General features: G+C 43.7%; 1 protein-coding gene across 1 annotated transcript in view; it reads right to left on the bottom strand.

Moving 5' to 3' along the window:
- The window catches only part of gabra3.L (gama-aminobutyric acid (GABA) A receptor, alpha 3 L homeolog), a 143797-nt gene that overhangs the window by 38993 nt on the left and 84276 nt on the right, over window positions 1-20528 (bottom strand). Inside the window, exon 7 of the mRNA XM_041573885.1 lies at window positions 5338-5405. Within this exon, the coding sequence (XP_041429819.1) occupies window positions 5338-5405 (68 nt within the window). The remainder of the gene's footprint in view (window positions 1-5337; window positions 5406-20528) is intronic.

Below are 20528 nucleotides of genomic sequence, written 5' to 3'. Positions count from 1 at the left end.
TTTTGCAGGACATGTAACATGATTTGTTGTGTTGAACCACAGCGAAAGCAGTATTTTTTATTTGTATTTGTTGCACGGTTTTGCAGTGTAGATGAATCCCTTTCCTTAGCACTGTATTTTGCCTGTGACTGTGCATTATTAGGCCACAGTGCTGAATTCACACTCTGTACATTCCCAGCAGTTCCCTGACTGAGATTTTTGCCTCTGCCACTGCTGTTTCAATTTGGCTTGCAACTGTAATAGCCTTTGCAAGGGTTAAATCCTGCTCTAGGAGCAGTCTCTCTCTAATGCGAGGTGAGTTTGTTTTTTCCACTATTTGGTCTCTTAGTATTTCATCTGTTAGATTCCCAAACTCACAGGCAGTGGCGGGCCAAGTCAGCTGGGCGCCCTAGGCAACTCGGCTGACTACGTTGCCCCCTTCTCAAGCGTGTGCGCGTGCATGCACAGTGGCACGCATGACGAGGATTCCAGACTTAAGCTTGTGCGCGCGCATGCGCACACACGACAGTAATACCAGAGCTGCTGCTGGTGGTGGGGGACATGAGTCAGAGCACAAGCGCATGTGTGTGTGTGTTTGCGTGGAAGAGTGCAGGAACACACTAAACAGACAAGAGGAGCTGCCTGAGATGTGAGACACATGGGTCTGAGCCAGGGCCGGAACTAGGGGTAGGCAGAGTAGGCACGTGCCTAGGGTGCAAAGCTGAGGGGGCGCCAGGCACGTATCTGCTCTGTCGCCTACCCCGTGTCCGGTCCCATCTGCCGCTGGTGGCGTGCGCATAAATGCTCTTCTGCGCATGCGTGCGAAATTTCGCGCATGTGCGCTGGCGCGAAATTTTGCGCATGCGCAGTCAAGCGTGCACAGAGCCGGCGCCGTGGCCCGCCAGGTTGCCTAGGGCGCCTGGCCGGGTTGGCCCAGTTCTGGTCTGAGCTAGGGGAAGGTGGCAGAAAAGGTACCTGCCTGGCGCCCCTCCACATTTGCGCCCTAGGCACGTGCCTCTTCTGCCTACCCCTAGCAGTGCTGGGCCATGCTGGGCAGGCGCCCTAGGCAGGCCCGGCAGTCGCAGCACCTATTTAGTGAGCGCGTGCGCAAATTTGCACTCGCGTGCGCATGCGCAGAAGCGCACAGAGCGTGGAAACAACATCGAGTTGGCCAGCGAAGGGAACCGGACTTGGGGTAGGCGACAGAGGAGGTACGTGCCTGGCACCCTCCCAGCTTTGTGCCCTAGGCACGTGCCTACTCTGCCTACCCATAGTTCCGGCCCTGACCCCTAGTTCCGGCCCTGACCCCTAGTTCCAGCCCTGCTCACAGGTAACAACCAGCTCTCTCAAAGCTGCTACAAATTGTTCTGTGGATTTGCCATTACGCTGTCCACATTGGCGGAATTTATATCTTTCAGCAACCACATTTACTCTTGGCATGAAAAAGTTCTTTATAGAATTAAGAGCAGTTCATAAGTCTCATCAGGTAATGGTAATGTATAAAATATACGCTGTCCCTCTGCTCCCAGGCAGTGAATAAGTAAAGCACGCTTTCTAACAGCAGAAATCTCCACTTGGTCAGCAGCAATAATGTAGTTTTCAAACATACAGATCCAAGCAGTAAAAGGTATGGTAGGCTCACCAAGGTTTGGAAGAAAATGTGCAGGCTGCTGCAGAGGTAGAAGAGCCATCCTTGTCGCCATTTGTTATGTTTTGTGTAGCCGAGGATGAGTAGAGTGCTTTATTAGCAGATTCATGCAGGCATTACACAACAGTAAGCTTTCACTTTCACTTTTTAAGCTACCAGGAAGTATGCACATTATAAGTATGAGCACAGTGACATCTACAGGCCATTTGCATGAACACCACAGAGATGGACATGGACCTCAGGGTATTTCGGTTGCCCCAAGATAAGTTAGATAATCTAAGGGAGACCATAACGGTGGTGCAAAACTGCAAAAAGGCAACATTGCAAAAAATGCAGTCCCTCCTAGGGCTATTAGTCTTCGCTTGCCACATTATGCCAATGGTTTTTTGCCAAAGGCTGTCTCTGGCTACACCATCATAAACCTATATCAAAGCATTTTGCAGGATGATTTAAATGTATTGCATTCTTTCCTAGGCATTTACAATGGCCATACCTGCCTCTTAGAGGAGGAGGTCCCAAAAAGTAAAATGTCTTGTACACGCTGCTGGCTCAACAGGTTTTGGGGCCATACTGGGGAAGTCCTGGTGTGCGGGACGCAAGCTGGAAAGCTGGCATGATTTGGGTCTCCGCAGGTAAGTACCTTGTTAGAGCTCTTCCCTATAGTGGCGGCTCTTGAACTGTGGGCTCCATGCATGGCCAATAAAAAGATTTGCTTCTGGACAGACAACATGAGTGTGGTACATTGTATTAACAGGTTAACTTCTGCCTCCTCACCTCATTTGGAATACCTGTGCTTAGCCCATAACATTTGGTTTTGTGCCAGGAATGTGCCGGGTATGGTCAACATTCTGGCATCTGGCTCCCGAGGTGGAAGAGGAAGGGACAGAATGCCCACCTTCCCTGTTGCCCCTGGTGGACGGGCCCGGACTGGTTATCTGTTTGCTCGGTCAAATTCCCCAGGGACCACTCTGCTTTGTGTTTAAGAGGGCCGCCCGTTGTCTGATTAGATGCGGCGCAGCTCTTCACTTCTATCGATTAATCATAGCCACCAGTGTCAGTGCCTGTTCTGAAAAGAATGGCCGGCCACCTAATCAGTTTATCTTTAAACAAATCCGTGACCCACTGTCTGCTGTATGTCCAGTTCCTCTGCTCTGGTTCCTCCCCCACTCTCTGGCATGGCAGGATGACCCTCACGCTCGCAGCCCCCTCCCACTTCCACAGAGCAGAGAGAGGGAGGGGGATAGGACTGCAGAAACTTTGAATTTGTGGACAGGACACCTGCGTGACGTCACCACATGCTGGTTAATTTAAAAACAAACTGGAGCTGTATTATTCCTCGGGGAAGCTGTGGAGAGGCATTTTTCTGGGGCAAAGCAGAGCTGGTGCTGAAAGGTGACCTGTGGACTGGACTGAGAGTGGGTCAGCAGTGTCTCAGCAGTCTGAAGAAACAGCAGCAAAGGCTCTCAGATGACCAGCATTTCAAATTATTTGGTGGGGGGGGGGGCTGTGCATTTGTATTATACTGTACATTGTAAGCTGTGGCATGTTTTTTAACCTGCTTGGTCTTCATATTTTTTGAACTTTGCAATTGGTCTTCAAATGGTGGTCACTTACTACTTTGAAAGGCTACAGATGTATTTTTATTAAGTAACTTATGTATTGCTATTCATAGGGGCATATTTATCAAAGAGTGAAGTTAGAGATCACCACAGTTCACTAGTCTGAAATTCTGCCTCTCTCCATTAATTTCAATAGGATTCTTAAAAGAGTATTTATGGGTGAAAGTTCATGCAGGTAACCTTAATTTTATGCACATAATGTATTGCAGTTTTAACCTAATATATATTTGGAGATATATATATATATATATTCATGTGTAAGTAAAAGACTAGCACGCATTTCTGTGTGGGCTGCTTTGATTTTTTGCCAGGGCTGCTTTTTACTCCCAGTCCAGCCCTGCTCGTGGAAAACAATTTATGAGTATGATACAAACATCAGTTACACCGGCAACTTGGAGAGGCCATGGTAAAGCATGGCTCACAGTTGGTGTATGGTAGGTACACAGTCGAATATCTGTTACAATTGAGGGCACAGGGTTACTGTGCAGTTGTGGCCCAAGACTTTTTATTTTAAACTTACTGGATGGAATGATATCACAAAACATTTTGCTCACAAGCACTTAAAGGGTTGAAAAAGGAGGTAGTACAAAAGGAGAGCCGTAGGCCCATCTCTTTTGCGCTGCTTTATCAATTACTAAAGGTGGCACAACAGGTAGTTAGTACGCAGTATGAGGTAACTCTATTCCAGACAGCGTTCGGCTTAGCATTGTTTGGAGCACTTTGCAGCAGCAAACTAGTTCCCATGACCTGAACCAAGGCAGAGGATGTTAGCATCGGTAGCACCTTCATACACTTCAAAATCTGAAAGTGAAAAACAGACATATACGGGCAGAGCACATGGGTTACACTATCCTCTATTAACAACTTAGTATGCCCTGTGACACCGCTGGGGCATTTGTAGAACTCAGGAAAAAAGTTGAGCGTTTTTTGTCACACGAGGATGGTTCTCCACTAACGAAATACCAATTTGAAGCCAATTTTAAAAAAATGTCTGGTTAATTTAGGCCTTAACTTCAAGTAATTCTGGACTCATTCCATCTGAATTGGGGCCACCACAGAGGCGAGTGCACAAGGCATGAGTGAGGAGCAGCTAAAGAATATAGGCAGATGGAAATTGAAATGTTATTCCAGTTACATTTGGCCACAACTCTTGACTAACTAATTGTTTCCGGGCAGTGCTTCTCCCATTGTACTTTTGATTCGGCACTCTTACATCTGTGGGGCAGCACAACGTGCAGAGATTCGTCCAAGTGGAAAAACCTTGGTTTTTCTGGCACACATGTAATATGGAGAGGTGTCAGTGGAATGCTATCCCTGAGGTGGTTCGCTTTAGCCGAGCTTATAAAATCACTCGTTTTCCCCTGTTCTTTCTGGTCTTTCTAGTCTGGTCGGAGGTGGTACCCAGTCTGGTTTGGCACTGAGCCAGGATTGTCGCAGCGGTAGATAGGGCTCACAAGCTTTTAAACCAAAGATTCTCCCGCCTGGTGCTTAGAAAAGTTTGGGTGGTAACACCCTTTTGTTAATGTTGGCAGATGGGGTTCATCTTAATGATATAGGCTTAGACATACTTTTGTCCGGCATACAAGACGGCGTGGAGAGGGCCCTTTCCATGTTGGGTGGAGGTCAGAGTTCTGTGTAGGCTTACATGAACTCCTTGTGGCAGTTAATTGATCCTTTGCCTGTTATTCTGTATACATAATACATAGCAAAGCAGGGTCGGACCTGGGGGGCCCGGGGCCTACTGGGACTCGCTGTCCAGGGCCCCCCTCCAGGCTCCCTGGCCCCCCTACCGCGACGCCGCGTGACCAAAGCCACGCGGCGTGCATGCGAACATGGAGCTGCACAGCGCGCACAGTGCCGGGCAATTTTTTTTTTATATTTAGGACCAGGAGATCGGAAGAGGGAGTCTGACCCGGCAGGGGCCCATGAGGGCCCGGCCCACATGTTTTTTTCCCGGTTTCCCGCCAGGCCACTACAACCCTGTAGCATAGTATGAAATGTAATACATTTTGGGCAGCATAAAAAACTGCATATGGCAGTGGCAAGGAAAAGGCAAAGGAAGACTGAACAGAAAAGAGACAATTCACTCACCATATCTGTGTCTGACACAGGACCAAAGCTGGTGACATAAATATCTGTTTTCACTTCGGTCACAGAATCTGAGGAGAGAGAATAAATGAATGCAATAATTATACAAGTGACAGAATTAGAAAACAAAACCAGTGCACTGCACGTTTCAAGAAACCACATACAATAACAATGCACAGGCAACATGGTTAACAGAAAAAGAAAACCCAAACAAAATTGCACAAGGGTGGGATAATGTCTATCACTCTCTTTTTAATAGAAAAAAATAATAGGGTTTGTTAGAAGGGAGAGCATACTGGAGCATGAGGCACACAACACCGTGCTAAAACAAGTGTCTAGCAATAAGCAGGCCAACAACAGTGTCCCCACACATTATTGTCAAATGCTGTGATCTGTGAATAATGAGTGATCCAATTTGCAGTGGGAGAATCTAAAAAAAAAATATATATATCCAATATCCATTAATCTTTTTCCATAGACAGGATGGTTTTGTCTTTGAATAATTTAAAGGGCCTGCATTGTTCCCGTAGGTGTTGGCAGTGATATATATGACTCTGCTTTCCTTAACCCGGTGACACCCCAAGGCCCCAGTAACCATGCACACAAGACGGCAGTGCAACAGGCACAACCTAACTTAATTGAACAGCTGCAGCTTTAAGATAGAATTAGTTAGAAAATTAACAATAGTAGGACAATTAGGACTCTGCTAACACTGCATTAACTATAACAATTCACCAAGATCAGCCCCTGTAAAACCCTTTAAACCCCGGTGTGCACACCTATGTCCCAAAACAGTTGTGTACCGATGGGGGGGGGGGCCCTTACTGGGTTGAAAGTACTGGATGGGCTGCAAATGGCACAGCAGCCTAAATTAATGGCAACTTCCATTTTTAACTGGGGAGTTACTGGCACAGCAGCCAAAAAACTATTGTTATTATTTTATTACTTATCTTTCTGTTCAGACTCTTATTTATCAGTCTCACATTAAACCACTGCCTGGTTGCTAGGATAATTGGGAACCTAGTAAAAGGAGAGTTGAACAAGAAGCTAAATACTAAAAAAACATACATAAAAATGAAATACTGCATCATACTAACAGTTAATTTTAAGTTGAACAACCCCTTTAAATGAATCCTTTAGCAAGTCCTTTTAACGCATAAGTGTCAAAACTACACCAAGAAATTGTATGTGTATTTCTGCATGAGCTGCTAGCAACAGATAAAATGGGTCTGTAACAATAACACTGAACAGTCAATAAACTAAAACTAATCCAAGGTTGGCCAAACTTTCTTCACTCTGAGGTTGCACTCCTGGAGATTACAGATGGAAAGTAATGTTCCCTCAAAGATTATGGAGTCTCTTGCTATTGTAAGTATATATCACCCAGCCAGCATTTTATCTTTTATAGATGGGAGAGAAAAAGAATATTTTTAAAAAGAGAGGTGGTTTGGTGTCTACACAATGTGCTCAGTCCAGTAACAGCAAATCATCAGCAGTTTAAATTATAATTAAAAAATATAATATTAAAAAAGTCTCAGGGTGGGTCAATGACCCATAAAACTGCTGCTGTGTGTTGTTGTAATTATATTTTCAATGGACAATTTACACAGGAACAGGTTGCCTCCCTCTGGATCAAAGTTTAATACAATGGCTGAACAACATACCTATGTGTTTTTTCAGATTAGCAAATTATGGTACTGGAATAACCCTGGCAAGACATTCTATTACATACATACTATTCCCAGATTGTAGTGTAGACTCTCTTGACCCTTCTCCTCCTCCGATAGGATCAGGTTGAGTTATGCAAATCTATTTTTCTGTGAGTAAAATATGGACATATATTGCTGGTGTATTTTTCTTGTACTTGGGAGCCATTAGCTAGTAATAGATTAAGGAGATGACACTTTATGGGTGGTAGATCTCAGGGCATCATTCAAGGTCCATTGTGACAGAACATAATGATCCAATTCAGTATTTATCTGTACTTTAATTCTCATTAATGCAGAATACCTGAGATCCCCTCAACTGGCCCTAATGGTGTCATTGCCTCCCATTCACTCTTCCCGTTTGCATGTTGAGCACAGCTATTAGGCAGCATTTATTTCCCAACTCTTTTGCTCTTCTTTCACCGAGGTCTAGAAACTCTCCATGTTATCTGCTTGACTGACCCTCCAATTACTTCTGTTTCCATGGTAATAGTCTTTCCTTGAAGTGGAAATAAACTGAAATGAAAACTTGCCATGTGTTAAGCTCATACCATTGGGTTACAATACGTGAGCCAATATACAACATCTCTGAGATACTTAATAAGAGCCCTTTCCAGAGTGTTGTGCACCTCAGCCTGTTTGTAAAGGGAAGTCCCCATGAGTCAATGGCACTCAGGGAGACTGAAATTTCTCTATTTTTATATGTGTGCCATTCTTGGCTCCAGAGACAACATAGAGTATGGAGGTGATGGAAGCATTTGGTAGTGTTCACTTTCCAGTTTTAGTGATGATAAAAAATATTTTTTCTGCTATAGAAGTGCTTAAACCTTCAGAATTTCTTTCCCCATCACAGAAGCAGGTGGTAAGCAAATTCCATTTTGCCATATGTTATGTTGCTGATAATCCCTTGAACTGTTGTGGAATTTCAAGAACCAGAGACCACTTGAGGTGAAAGACAAAGTTTATTTGACACTGGATTCTGAACTCACAAATAATCAGAATTCTGAACAAATGTGTGAGGAGCGCCCAATGGCACTCCTCTCCTCCTCCGTGCCGCTTGCAAGATGGCTGTGCGGCTGTGCCCAGGAGAAGAAGATGCTGCATCATGGCACAGTGATGTCATCAAGCCGTTATGGGATGTCGGTGTCAACATGCAGCGCAATAGCGCCAAATTCAAACTTTAAAAGCCGGCAAAGGACTAAAAACACTGCCAGTGTATAGGATTTCTACTCTACATTCTTGGGTGTGCTTTTGCTACTATTTTGGACTGGTTCCTGATCTCAGGCCCGGAACTAGGGGTAGGTAGAGTAGGCACGTGCCTAGGGTGCAAAGCTGGGGAGGCGCCAGGCACGTACCTGCTCTGTCACCTACCATGGGTGTCCGCAGAAAATCTTCCGGGGGGGGGCAAGGAATCTCACAAATTACTTGTACCAATATTTTGGTTTCAGTATCTACAAAGCTTTTCTATAATATGGCTTTTTAGCAAGGGAGGGAATACAGGGTTATGGAAGATAGAACATAGTACAAGTTGATCCAACCCTTCTTAAAGCTTATAGTATGCATGTATGCATGGTATACCTTGTTATCAAAAGTTCACTTCACTTTAAAGGACTACTTCTCCTTTTTATGTTTTGCCACTTTTACAACTTTCATAATTTAACATTTTTTTATACATATTTTGTTCTTGTTTCCATCCCTCAGTGGTTCTTCTCAGCCCCCCTCCTGTACACTTTTCCTTTGATGCTGTCCACTACAATTCCATTTTCTTTTATGTATGCAATAATTTATCTACCCCATTTTCTTTTCTGTACTTGCCTTTTTAAAATACCCCCCTTTGCCATTTCCTTTTTCTCCACTTCTTTCTCAATAGTCACTTGAAATTGTCACATTTTTTTTATCGTGTTCTCTTTATGCAGATTCAGACACACGCAGGCAAACACATATGCACAACCTTAGGCAGGCGCAGACTCAGGCACAGACTCTAGTACACACACACACAGACTCAGGCACACACAGAGACTCAGGCACACACACAGTCACAGCGTCAGGCACACATACACACACAGACTCAGACATATTCACACAGACTCAGGCACACACAGACTCAGACCAGTGCTGGGCCAAGCTGACTGGGCACCCTAGGCGACCTGGCCGGCCACTGCGCTCCCCTCTGTAACGTGCACCCCGAACAGTATTAACAGTAGCTGGCATTTCCTGTTCTTCACGTTGCTGAATGGATCTAGACGTTTTAGCTGCTTTCTTATATTACCTTGTTTAACATACTGCAGCTCCTTTAAACACTGCTCACAAGAAAAAAGTCATCTACTTCTTGCACAGGCTGATACTGAGCCTCTCATTCCACCAACTGTACACCCGCCATATAGCTGAAGGACACCGCCTCTGCTCAGCCTCTCCCACTTCCAGTAACTTTCAAATTTACCCTGGATGACCCGGCTCCCCTCCGTGGGTGCATGCCCCCAACACACATGCGCAGATCGCCGGAGGTTAAGGGCAGGGGAGATCACTGAAGGGGAGGGGGAGGGCAAAGTGCCGGAGGAGAGGGGAGAGGAAGGGAAGCGCGCTGGAGGGGAAGGGAGAGGGAGGGGAAAGCAGCAAACATGGACTAGGGCAGGGGTCCCAAACCTTTTTCCACCCGTGAGCAACATTCAGATGTAAAATTAGTTGGGGAGCAACACAAGCATGAAAAATGTTCCTGGGTAGTGCCAAATAAGGGTTGTGATTGACTATTAGTAGCCCCTATGTGGACTGGCAGCCTACAGGAGCCTCTGTTTGGTTGGACACCTGGTTTTTATGCAGCCCAAAACTTGCCTCCAAGCCTTGAATTCAAAAATAAGCACCTGCTTTGAGGCCACTGAGAGCAACATCCAAGGGGTTGGGGAGCAACATGTTGCTCACGAGCTACTGGTTGGGAATCACTGGACTAGGGGGTGGCCCAGCGCCACCCTTTCGTTGCGCCCTAGGCAGGTGCCTCTTCTGCCTACCCCTTGTTCCAGTCCTATCTCAGACACACAGACTCAGGTATACTCACAGACTCAGGCACACACACAGGCACCAACTCAGGCACACACACAGTCACACACACCCACAAAGGCACAAACACAGAGTCAGGCACACACAGACTCAGGCCATCTTTTATGGAAAAAAATACTTGCCTTCCTATATATTTATCTTTTTTTCCCTATTAATAACATTGGGATCAACCATCATTTTTACCAGCCAGGCTGGTAAAATACCGGCCAGATGGCAGCCCTATCAGGCACACGCAGTCACACACACAGTCACAAACACAGAGTCAGGCGCACACACGCAGTCACACACACACACACAGTCACACACAGACTCAGGCACACACACACAGACTCAGGCACACACACACACACACACACACACACACAGTCACACACACAGACACAAAGACTCAAGCACACACAGACTAAGGCACAAACACAGTCAAACACACACAGACTCACACACACATAGTCACACACACGCACAGTCGCACAGACAGACTCAGACACACACAGGGATACTGTAAAGCTCGCCATAGATGCAAAGATCCGATCGTTCGAATCCTCAAATGATCAGACTTCCCCATCTCCCGACCTGCCACTAACCATTCAGATCAAATAAAGTAGTAAAAGAACAGATCAGCTGATGTTCTGCCCCTGACATCACTTAAAAGCCACTTCGGTATTGTAAATCATTGAATCCAACCTGACACTGAGCACTGAGTACAAGTCCAGGGGGGGGCATGTGCACACATCGCTTGACACTTCTGCGCTTGCGCTAATTCGCGCATGCACGCGCTCAGCCGGAGCCGCACGTGGCCAGGTTGCCTAGGGCACCTGGCTGGTCTGGCCCGGCTCTGCCTGATCTTGACCTCGGTTTTCCTTCCTACCATGAATCTTGCTGCCTGTTGTCTGCCTGGATAAAGACCACAAACTTTGTTTAACACTTTGGATACTTCGCTTGGACTTTGTTACCCTTTTGGGCTTCCTCCTTGGTCACTGTGTAACGTTCATGTCAGCCTGGAACCTTTCAGAAGACGGTGGGTACACTCAGACGCACTCGGGTTTCCGATGTTCACCGACGACCTTTCTGCTGCGGAACCACAGAGGAGGCGTGCATTTAGATAAAAAAAAATCCAAAATGAGGTACCGACAAGGACTAGGCAAAAACGTAGTCCATCATGCAGAAGGGTCTAGGCAGGCGGCAAGAACAAGGTCGGAAAACAGGCAGGAGTCAGAAACCAGAGTAGTCAAAAATACGCTTGAGCAGTAACAGTACAACTGAAGCCAGCTTAGGCACTGCAGAAAAGAAAACAAAATGGGCCATCTTGGAGAACCTGTCTACTACTACTAAAATAGTAGTCATATCCAGAGACTTAGGCAAGTCCACAATGAAGTCCATAGCCACATATAACCAGGGTTGAAAATGAATGGGTGAAGGTTGAAGAAGACCACATGGTAGGGAACGAGGAGTCTTCTGCTGTGCACACACAGTGCAGGCTGAGACAAAAAGCTTAACATCTTTAAACATAGAAGGCCACCAACACTATCTTGAAATGAAGTTGTGAGTCTTCTTGATGCCAGGATTGTTGGAAACTTTAGAAGAATGGGCCCATTCGAGGACTTGGGCAACCGTTTGCTGGGGCACAAAAATCTTGCCAGGAGGACACTCACGAGGATGTTCCCCATTAGACAAATTCGACCATGAAAGAGAAGTAGGTGCCACCACATTGGGACAAAACATCCACCTTAGTGTTTTTCAACCAGATCGATAAGATATATAAAAAAGTTGAATCTAAAGAAAAACCCAAAAAGGAGATTGTGGACTTGTGAAACTCACACTTTTCAAGCTTGGCGTAAAAGCAATTCTCCCATAATTTGAGAAGAACTTGTTTAACTTGGAAAAGATGATCAGATATACGAGTAAACCAAAATATCATCCAAATAGACACAAGTTTGTAAAAAGTCACGAAGGACATCGTTGACGAAATCTTGAAAGACCGCGGGCACATTGCACAAGCCAAACGGCATGACCAAATATTCATAATGGCCATCCCGGTTGAAGGCGTCTTGCACTCATCACCCTGACGGATAAGGTTATAAGCGCCTCGTAAGTCTAACTTGCTGAAGACTTTGGCTTCCCTTAGTCTGTCGAATAATTTTGGAATCAGAGGTAAGGAATAACGATTATTTATGGTTATCTTGTTCAAGGCACAGTAATCAATGCATGGTCTAAGAGTACCATCCTTTCTGAATGAAAAAGAAACCCGTTCCGGTTGGAGACGTAGACTTCCTCATGAACCCATTAGATAGATTCTCCAGAATATACTCTTTCATGGCCTGAGTCTCAGGCATGATAAGGGATAAGTTCCTCCCATAGGAGGAATGGAGCCCGGGAATCAGGTCAATAGGACAATCATATGAACAATGAGGAGGTAAGACTTCGGCATTTCTCTTCTCAAACACATCCACAAAATCCTTGTAGGCATTAGGAAGAAGAGAATTGGTTGCTAGAAGCAGGGATGAGGTGGCCACAGGAATAACTGAAGAGGAAATACAATTGGAACGGCAAAACAGGCTCCAGGCCGTAAGTTCCCCGGTAGGCCAGTCAATGGAAGGGTTATGAAGTCGAAGCCAAGGAAATCTCAAAATGATGGGAGTCTCAGGGCAATCAATGAGCAGGAATCTTCTCTCATGAAGACTGCCAACTTGAATTAGGACTGGTGTAGTAGCAGAAGAAAGAACACTGGGTAAAATTGGTCTGCCATCCACAGCCTGGGCAGAAAGAGGGGTCTTAAGAGGAATAGGACTTAGCTTAGCAAAAATGAAATTTCCTGCCTCCCAAGAATCCAGAAAAGCTTGACAGGAAAACGTACTAGACAGGGTGGGAAAGGGAAGCAGGGAGAAACATACGAGATCTGTAGGTAAGAAGGTGTGCAGAAATCTTGCCTGGGGGAGACTTCCCCATCAGACCTAGGCTGGAGCATTTTCCTGATTCTGAGGCCTGTTAGGACAGGATCTCAGCAGATGTGCAGCGAGGCCGCAATACATACAGAGACCAGCATTCTTTCTATGGGTTCTCTCCTCGGGAGTTGCGTGTAGCTCCGATCTGCATAGGTTCATCGTAAACCAGTGGAGTGAAAGCCACAGGAGGAGGAAACTCAGATCTGATGACGGTTGTAACCACAAGTTTGCGGGCACGAGACTTGAGTGAAGGCTTCTCCCTCATCCTGCAATCTATCTTGACAATGAAGATAACGAATTCTTCAAAGGAATGAGTAACCAGCTCGTCCTTAAGATCCTCACAAAGCCCCCTCCAGAAAGCTGTAATAAGCGCATCGTTGTTCCAAGACACTTATGCAGCTAGAGTCCAGAAACGAATGGCGTATTCGGAGGCCGTATCTGATCCTTGGTATCAACCAAGGATCCGATACGGCCTCCGTAGAGACGATCCCCTCGTACATGACTCCACAGTTTTTCTTTCCCCTTTTCGTCAAATTTTTGATGTTCCGGGTCGGAAACTGAATGACTCAGATCTGCTCATGAAAATCATTTCAACAGGAGGCAACAGGAATCAAGGTCGGGAAACAGGCAGGAGTCAAAAACCAGAGTAGTCAAAGTCAAAAATATGCTTGAGCAGGAAAAGTACAACTGAAGCCTGCTTGGGCACTGAAGAAATGGAGAACTGGCTATTTTTTTTATATAATGCAAAATGTAATAGGGTCTGCAGCACCTCCCACCAACCAAGAAACCAAAAATGGTGTGCAGGGTCAAGTGAGATATAACAAATGTTTAATTGAGAAAAGAGAAAAAAGAATGACCCAAAATATTGCACCATCCCATTTAGTATTCCATAGATCCCAAGAACAAATTGCTTTAAAATTTAACCTTTATTGGTATATATTAAAAATAGAAAATGAACCAAGGGTGAAAAATGTGTATTAAAATTACAATCAGGTGGAGCACATTTGTTTGCTCTATTGTGCAATGTATCCCGGATGCTTATAGACTAATCATGCTCCAAAATAGATGAGATTATATGGGAAGCATCATAATGGTGATCAATTGCATCTAGTGATGTCAGTGGAGACAAGAGGCCCTGTGCAGTAACATACAATTGCCCAAACTGTTTGTTCACTTTAAGATACAAGATAGATACACAAGTTACAATCACTTGTGTGATAGAGTTATAATATGGGCATAATTCCGTTACGCCTCTGTGCACTCTAAACTATCAGCGAGGTAAGTTTTCCTCGTCCACGAAGCGTGTAGTGCACAGCCCTATTGGTAAGAGATAGGAGATCGGCGTTCTTTTCTAACAGCGTTAGTCGCTGATTGCTAAGGCCTTGACAAAGCTCGCTGAGCGAGCGAAACGCGCGTCAGGCGCCGGTTTTCTTTTAGCTCAATCAGGCAGGGAAACTACTTGCTCAAATTCTAGTGACTCCTTACAGCAATAGACGCTACTTTGTGTAATACGATCTTGGCTGGGGGAGTGTCACTGATCGGTGGGGGACTGGCACCTTAGCAATCAGCGACTAACGCTGTTAGAAAAGAACGCCGATCTCCTATCTCTTACCAATAGGGCTGTGCACTACACGCTTCGTGGACGAGGAAAACTTACCTCGCTGATAGTTTAGAGTGCACAGAGGCGTAACGGAATTATGCCCATATTATAACTCTATCACACAAGTGATTGTAACTTGTGTATCTATCTTGTATCTTAAAGTGAACAAACAGTTTGGGCAATTGTATGTTACTGCACAGGGCCTCTTGTCTCCACTGACATCACTAGATGCAATTGATCACCATTATGATGCTTCCCATATAATCTCATCTATTTTGGAGCATGATTAGTCTATAAGCATCCGGGATACATTGCACAATAGAGCAAACAAATGTGCTCCACCTGATTGTAATTTTAATACACATTTTTCACCCTTGGTTCATTTTCTATTTTTAATATATACCAATAAAGGTTAAATTTTAAAGCAATTTGTTCTTGGGATCTATGGAATACTAAATGGGATGGTGCAATATTTTGGGTCATTCTTTTTTCTCTTTTCTCAATAAAACGTATTTTTTTTATATACTTTATCTTTATTTTCTTTTTTTCTTTATAAAAAAAAAGGATTTACAACATATAAAAATATCGCATTTTGTCCATTTCACATACAATTTCCATATCATCACAATTTCCGCATTTTTGCGTTGCAATATAATATTGTAATAGAAAAAAATAAAAATAAATAAATAAAAAAAGGATTCTCCAGTAAGAAGACCCTAAGAAGAATAGAGACATGTAGTCATCCCACCACTATCTTGTTTCTAGGCGCAGTTAGCTCTGCTTAGACTGTATGGCTATTGTGGATATCTATTGCCCTAAGATTTTTATATTCGGTTGTATCTTTATACCTTGTCCATGCCGACCAAATAGAGATATAATTATCCTGTGTACTATTAGCATAGGAGATAATTTCCTCCATTTTCCTCATAAATTCAATTTCTTGTATCCACTCTTCTACTGAGGGGGGATAGTTCGATTTCCATTTCCTCGGAATTACTCCTCTTGCAGCTTGTAATGCAAATCATATAAAGCTGTTTTTAATCTTCTTCATAGGGCCTGGTATCATAGACAATAGCCACACCTCAGGTACATCTGGTAGGTTTACCCCTGTTGCTTGTGTCATATGTTTATTGATCTGTTCCCAAAACAGTCTTATTTTAGGACATGTCCACCAGATGTGTAAAAGCGTGCCTGTTTCTCCAGCACTGGTCTGTAGTTGCTGGGTAGATTTTTTTTAATTTCGTTGGATATAGATACCACCTTGTGAGTATTTTGAAATTCGTTTCTTGTACTTTTGCTGCTATACTCATCTTGTGAGTGAGGACAAAAGCCTTCTGCCAGTCGTTATCTATAAAAACGCGTCCAATCTCTTTTTCCCAATTTGTAGCGTATGTCGGTCGTTTTTGAAACTTCATCTGATTTATGATTTTAACTCCTAATGATACCGTATGTGTTGGAGATATATTTGTTTGTATCAATTTCTCAAAGGGCGTGATATTGTTTGATTTAATCTCTTTTATTAGTGATCCCTTATACCAATGTGTTAGTTGGGTATACTGGAAGCTGTGTTGTGGTTTCTGTTCTGATGGCATGATTAACTCATTTATAGGTATCAGTCCTCCTCCATTTATTACTTCGTAGGCTCTTAAACACTTCCCCTCTGTTGCATTTAGGAAACCTATTTTCAATAACCATGTAATTTCTCATTTGCCGAATAAACACCCAAACCCTTCTTGAATCTATTTAATCCCTAATAAACTAATTAAAGGAGATAAACTTCACAGCTCCCACTGCAAAAAAACCTTTCCAAATATTTAGATGGAACCTTTCTTCTAAATGCCCTTGTGTCCATTGGAAGAACTTATTGGTAAATAAAGCATCAGAGAGATTATTATATTATCCCCGTATATATTTATACATAGTTACCATATCTCCCCTTAAGAACCCAGAATAAACAACCCCAACTTGGCCAGTCTTTCCTCATAATGGAGACACTCCATACTGTGGTGTTTATACAAATGGCCTGTAGATGTCACTGTGCCCAGACTTATACTGTGCATACTTCCTGACAGCTTAAAAGTGAAAGTTATTGTTGTGCAATGCCTGCATGTGCCTGCTAATAAAGCACTGTTATACCCTACTCCTATCCTTGGCTACCCAAAACATAACAATTGGCGACAGGATGGCTTTTCTACCTCTGCAGCATCCTGCAGCTTTTCTTCCAAACCCTGGTGAGCCTACCATACCTTTTACTGCTTGGATTCGTATATTTGAAAATGACATTATTGCTGCTGACCAAGTGGAGATTTCTGCTGCTAGAAAGTGCACTTTACTTATTCACTGCCTGGGGGCAGAGGGACAAAATTGAGGCCCTTGTTGCACCTGCGGCCCTGGCTGTTTCTTTACTACCAAAGGATATTTTATTGAAATACTTTGCAAAAGATCTGCTTGTTGGACCTGCCCTGAAACTGGTCAGTTACTTAAACGATCCAATCCCTGCGCTTGGTTGCTTGCCAGTGACTGTACAATTTGAATCAAATACTGCAAAATGTGACTTTTACATTGTGAATAAGGGTACTGCTATACTTGGAAGGGATCTCTTTTCTGCATTAAACCTACAATTAGTTGATGGTCTCATTATTACAGCACCAGTGCCTGCCACACAGCCAATGTCTAAAATTTCACCACAAAGCAACCCTTCACTGTACACAAAGTTAAGTTGAGACCAGATGTAAAACCAGTACCGTTCCCTGATTCAGCATGGGAAAAACTTGCTATCGATATTGTCGGTCCTTTTACAGATGCTCCTGACTGTAGATTTGCTATAGCTTTGATAGACTGTTACAGTAAATGGCCTGAAATTGCATTTGTTTCTCATATGAAATCAGCTACAGTAATAACATTTCTGTCTACGGTCTTCAGCAGAGAAGGTAATCCAAAGGAGTTAATATCAGACAACAGACAATAGCCTACTGTAAGTTTTTAATAATCAAGTTAGATAAAAGTGGCCCACGGGACACTGGGAAAAAAACTTGGTGGGCCCTGCCAGCCCTGACCCGCTCCCTGCACTTTTTCTTCCTGCCATGACCACACTTCTTCAGGCCGGTTTCGACAAAACCACAGTGTGTGCATATGAGCAGTCCCCCTGTCCGACCCTAAAGTGGCCCCAATGCAGAACCCTGTGGGACCCCACTAAGAACCTTACTCCAAATAGAAAATGTACCATTGACAACCACCCTCTTTACCCAGTCCTATAGCCAGTTTCCTATCCATGTGCAAATGACTACATAAAGCACAACAGACCTTAGTTTAGAAAGCAGTCGTTTGTGGGGCATGGTATCAAACACTTGGCAAAATCCAAATAGATAACATTTACTGCTCCCCCGCTGTCCAGCATTTTACTTACCTCATCATAAAAAGCAATCAAATTTGTCTGACACGACCTATCCTTCATAAAGCCATGCTAATTACTGCTCATAATGTCATTCTCCAGAACATAATTCTGAATGTGATCCCTTAACAAACCGTCAAACAACTTGCCCGTCACAGATGTCAAATTTATGGGCATATATTTGCCAGACTAAGATCATAATCGCTTTTTAAATATTGAATTTACATTAGCTTTTTCTCCAATCCATAGGTACCAAAAAGATGAAAGCAATTCTGATAAAGTCAGAAATGGCGGCCAGTTTTAAACTGACTAAGATCTCTCAGTACCCAAGGATTTATTCCATCTGGCCCTGGTGCCCTGTCTGCACTTGGGACTGGCAAAATCTCTGAGATAATAGCCTTAAAAGCCCTTACCCTCAGCTTTTCACCTAGTTTTTTAAAATCATTTTTGAGGACTCCCCATCCTCTAACTCTCGTTGATACCAATGTGTACCAAGATTGCCAATTCTTCTCCAGTCTCTCTCAATAATCTTTCTACTTGTTCAACCACATGCTGAACTATAACCTGCCTATCCTTCCTAACATTCCTCCCCCCAACTATTTCATATACTCTGCTCCCCAGGGTGCTCTGAGAGTCAATTATAATACTTGCAATAGTTCAAGGGGGCTGCAGTTGTCTCGTGGTGCTGTATCTTCAAACCTTGCTGCATCAATCGGTTCCAATATTCCATGCAAAATCAGAAGTAAGAAAGCACACACTCCAGCAAATGTGCTAATTCTTTAGTGATTTAGTGGAGATCTCAATAAATCACTAAAGAATTAGCACATTTGCCGGAGTGTGTGCCATCTTACTTCTGATTTTGCATGCCTACATGCATGCAAGTTTAAAGTTTTCCTCACCAGCATCTTCACCCAAAATGGAAAAATCCATTGTTTTGAAAAAGCTGTGGACCACCCCCCTGCCATTCCATCCCCTACATCCTCTCTTATCTGTGATAAACCTGTCTCTCTCGTTAGCCTCCTAATTAGACCGTTGATGTCTGTGGGGAATGTTTAGCTGAGGAATGAAAAATGTCAGCTTCTAATGCTAAGCATAAAGACAAATGTGCAGAGATTATGTTTTGTTCATGCAATATTGTCTGTTCTTATATTGTGCCTTACTTTCTGTTTTAAAGGAGAAACAAATCCTTAACATAAAAACTCCTACCCCCTACCCTTTGTAGACCCCCCTCCCTCCTCCCCCCAGCCTAGGTGGTACCGGGGCAAATGCCCTTAACTTTTTACTTACCCCTCGGTGCAGATTCTGTCCCCCACAATTCACGGCAGCCATCTTCTTTTCTTCATTAAACTTCGGAAGCAGACCTTCCTTTTTTTGGCACATGTGCATTTGGAGTAATTTTCTGGTCCCGAACAACTGCGCATGCGGCGAAAGTCATGAACATTTCCGAAATGTTTTTGGAAATTTTTGTGACTTTCGCCACATGCGCAGTTGTTCGGTCTTAACAAAGGAAAAGAAGATGGCTGCCGTGAACTGCGGGGGACAGAATCTGCACAGAGGGATAAGTAAAAAGTTAGGGGCATTTGCCCCCAGGTAACACCTAAGCTGGGGGGGAGAAGGGAGGGGGGTCTACAAAGGGTAGGGTTTTTTTTATGTTACAGTTCTGTTTCACAGCGTCTACAGTACAAATAGTGTCAAAAGTACCAGAAATATAATTATCCTTTAGGTATAAAATCCTTTATCAGAAAACTCATTATCCAGAAAGCTCCAAATATGGGAAGGTTTTGCCAATAGACTCCAAATATTATTTTGATTGCAACAGAAACTGTCTATTGGAAACAGATAAATCACCACAGCAATTTTCAATGAATACAGGTATAACAGTAAATTAAAATTTTTAAAAATGAATGCTTTTTCTCTGTACAGGTATGGGATCTGTTATGTGGAAACCTGTTATCCAGAAAGCTCTGAATAACGGGAAGGCAATCTCTCATAGTTTCCATTTTAATCCAATAATTCACATTTTTAAATGATTCCTTTTTTCTCTAAAATAGTAAAAAATACCTTGTACTTGAGCCTAACTATGAAATAATTAATGATTATTGGAGGCAAAACAATCCTAATGGGTTTTACTAATGCTTAAATTATGTAATGATTTGCAGGCAGACATAAGATATGGAGATCCAAATGATGGAAATATCCCTTATCCAGAACATTGTGGATAACAGATCCCGCTTCTGTAGTAATGAAACAGTGCCTTGTGCTTGATACCAGCTAAGATATGAATCTGTCTTTCTGCAAATGTGGTACTGGGGCGATCCTGGCCATTTTGCCACCGAGACAGCCTTTGTTCTGCCGCCCTTCCTCCCCACGGCACTCACATTATCAGTGCCAGAGGGGGTCCCGGGGGGGTCCACGTTGCTAGTGCAGAGAGTGCAGTTGCGCTGTCTGCATTAGAAGAGACAAATTTCCGGGTTAAAAAAAATGGAAATTCAGCTCTTAGTTAC

Source organism: Xenopus laevis, chromosome 8L, assembly GCF_017654675.1.
Source record: "Xenopus laevis strain J_2021 chromosome 8L, Xenopus_laevis_v10.1, whole genome shotgun sequence".
Lineage (NCBI taxonomy): Eukaryota > Metazoa > Chordata > Amphibia > Anura > Pipidae > Xenopus > Xenopus laevis.
This window is presented reverse-complemented; position numbering and strand designations above follow the sequence as displayed.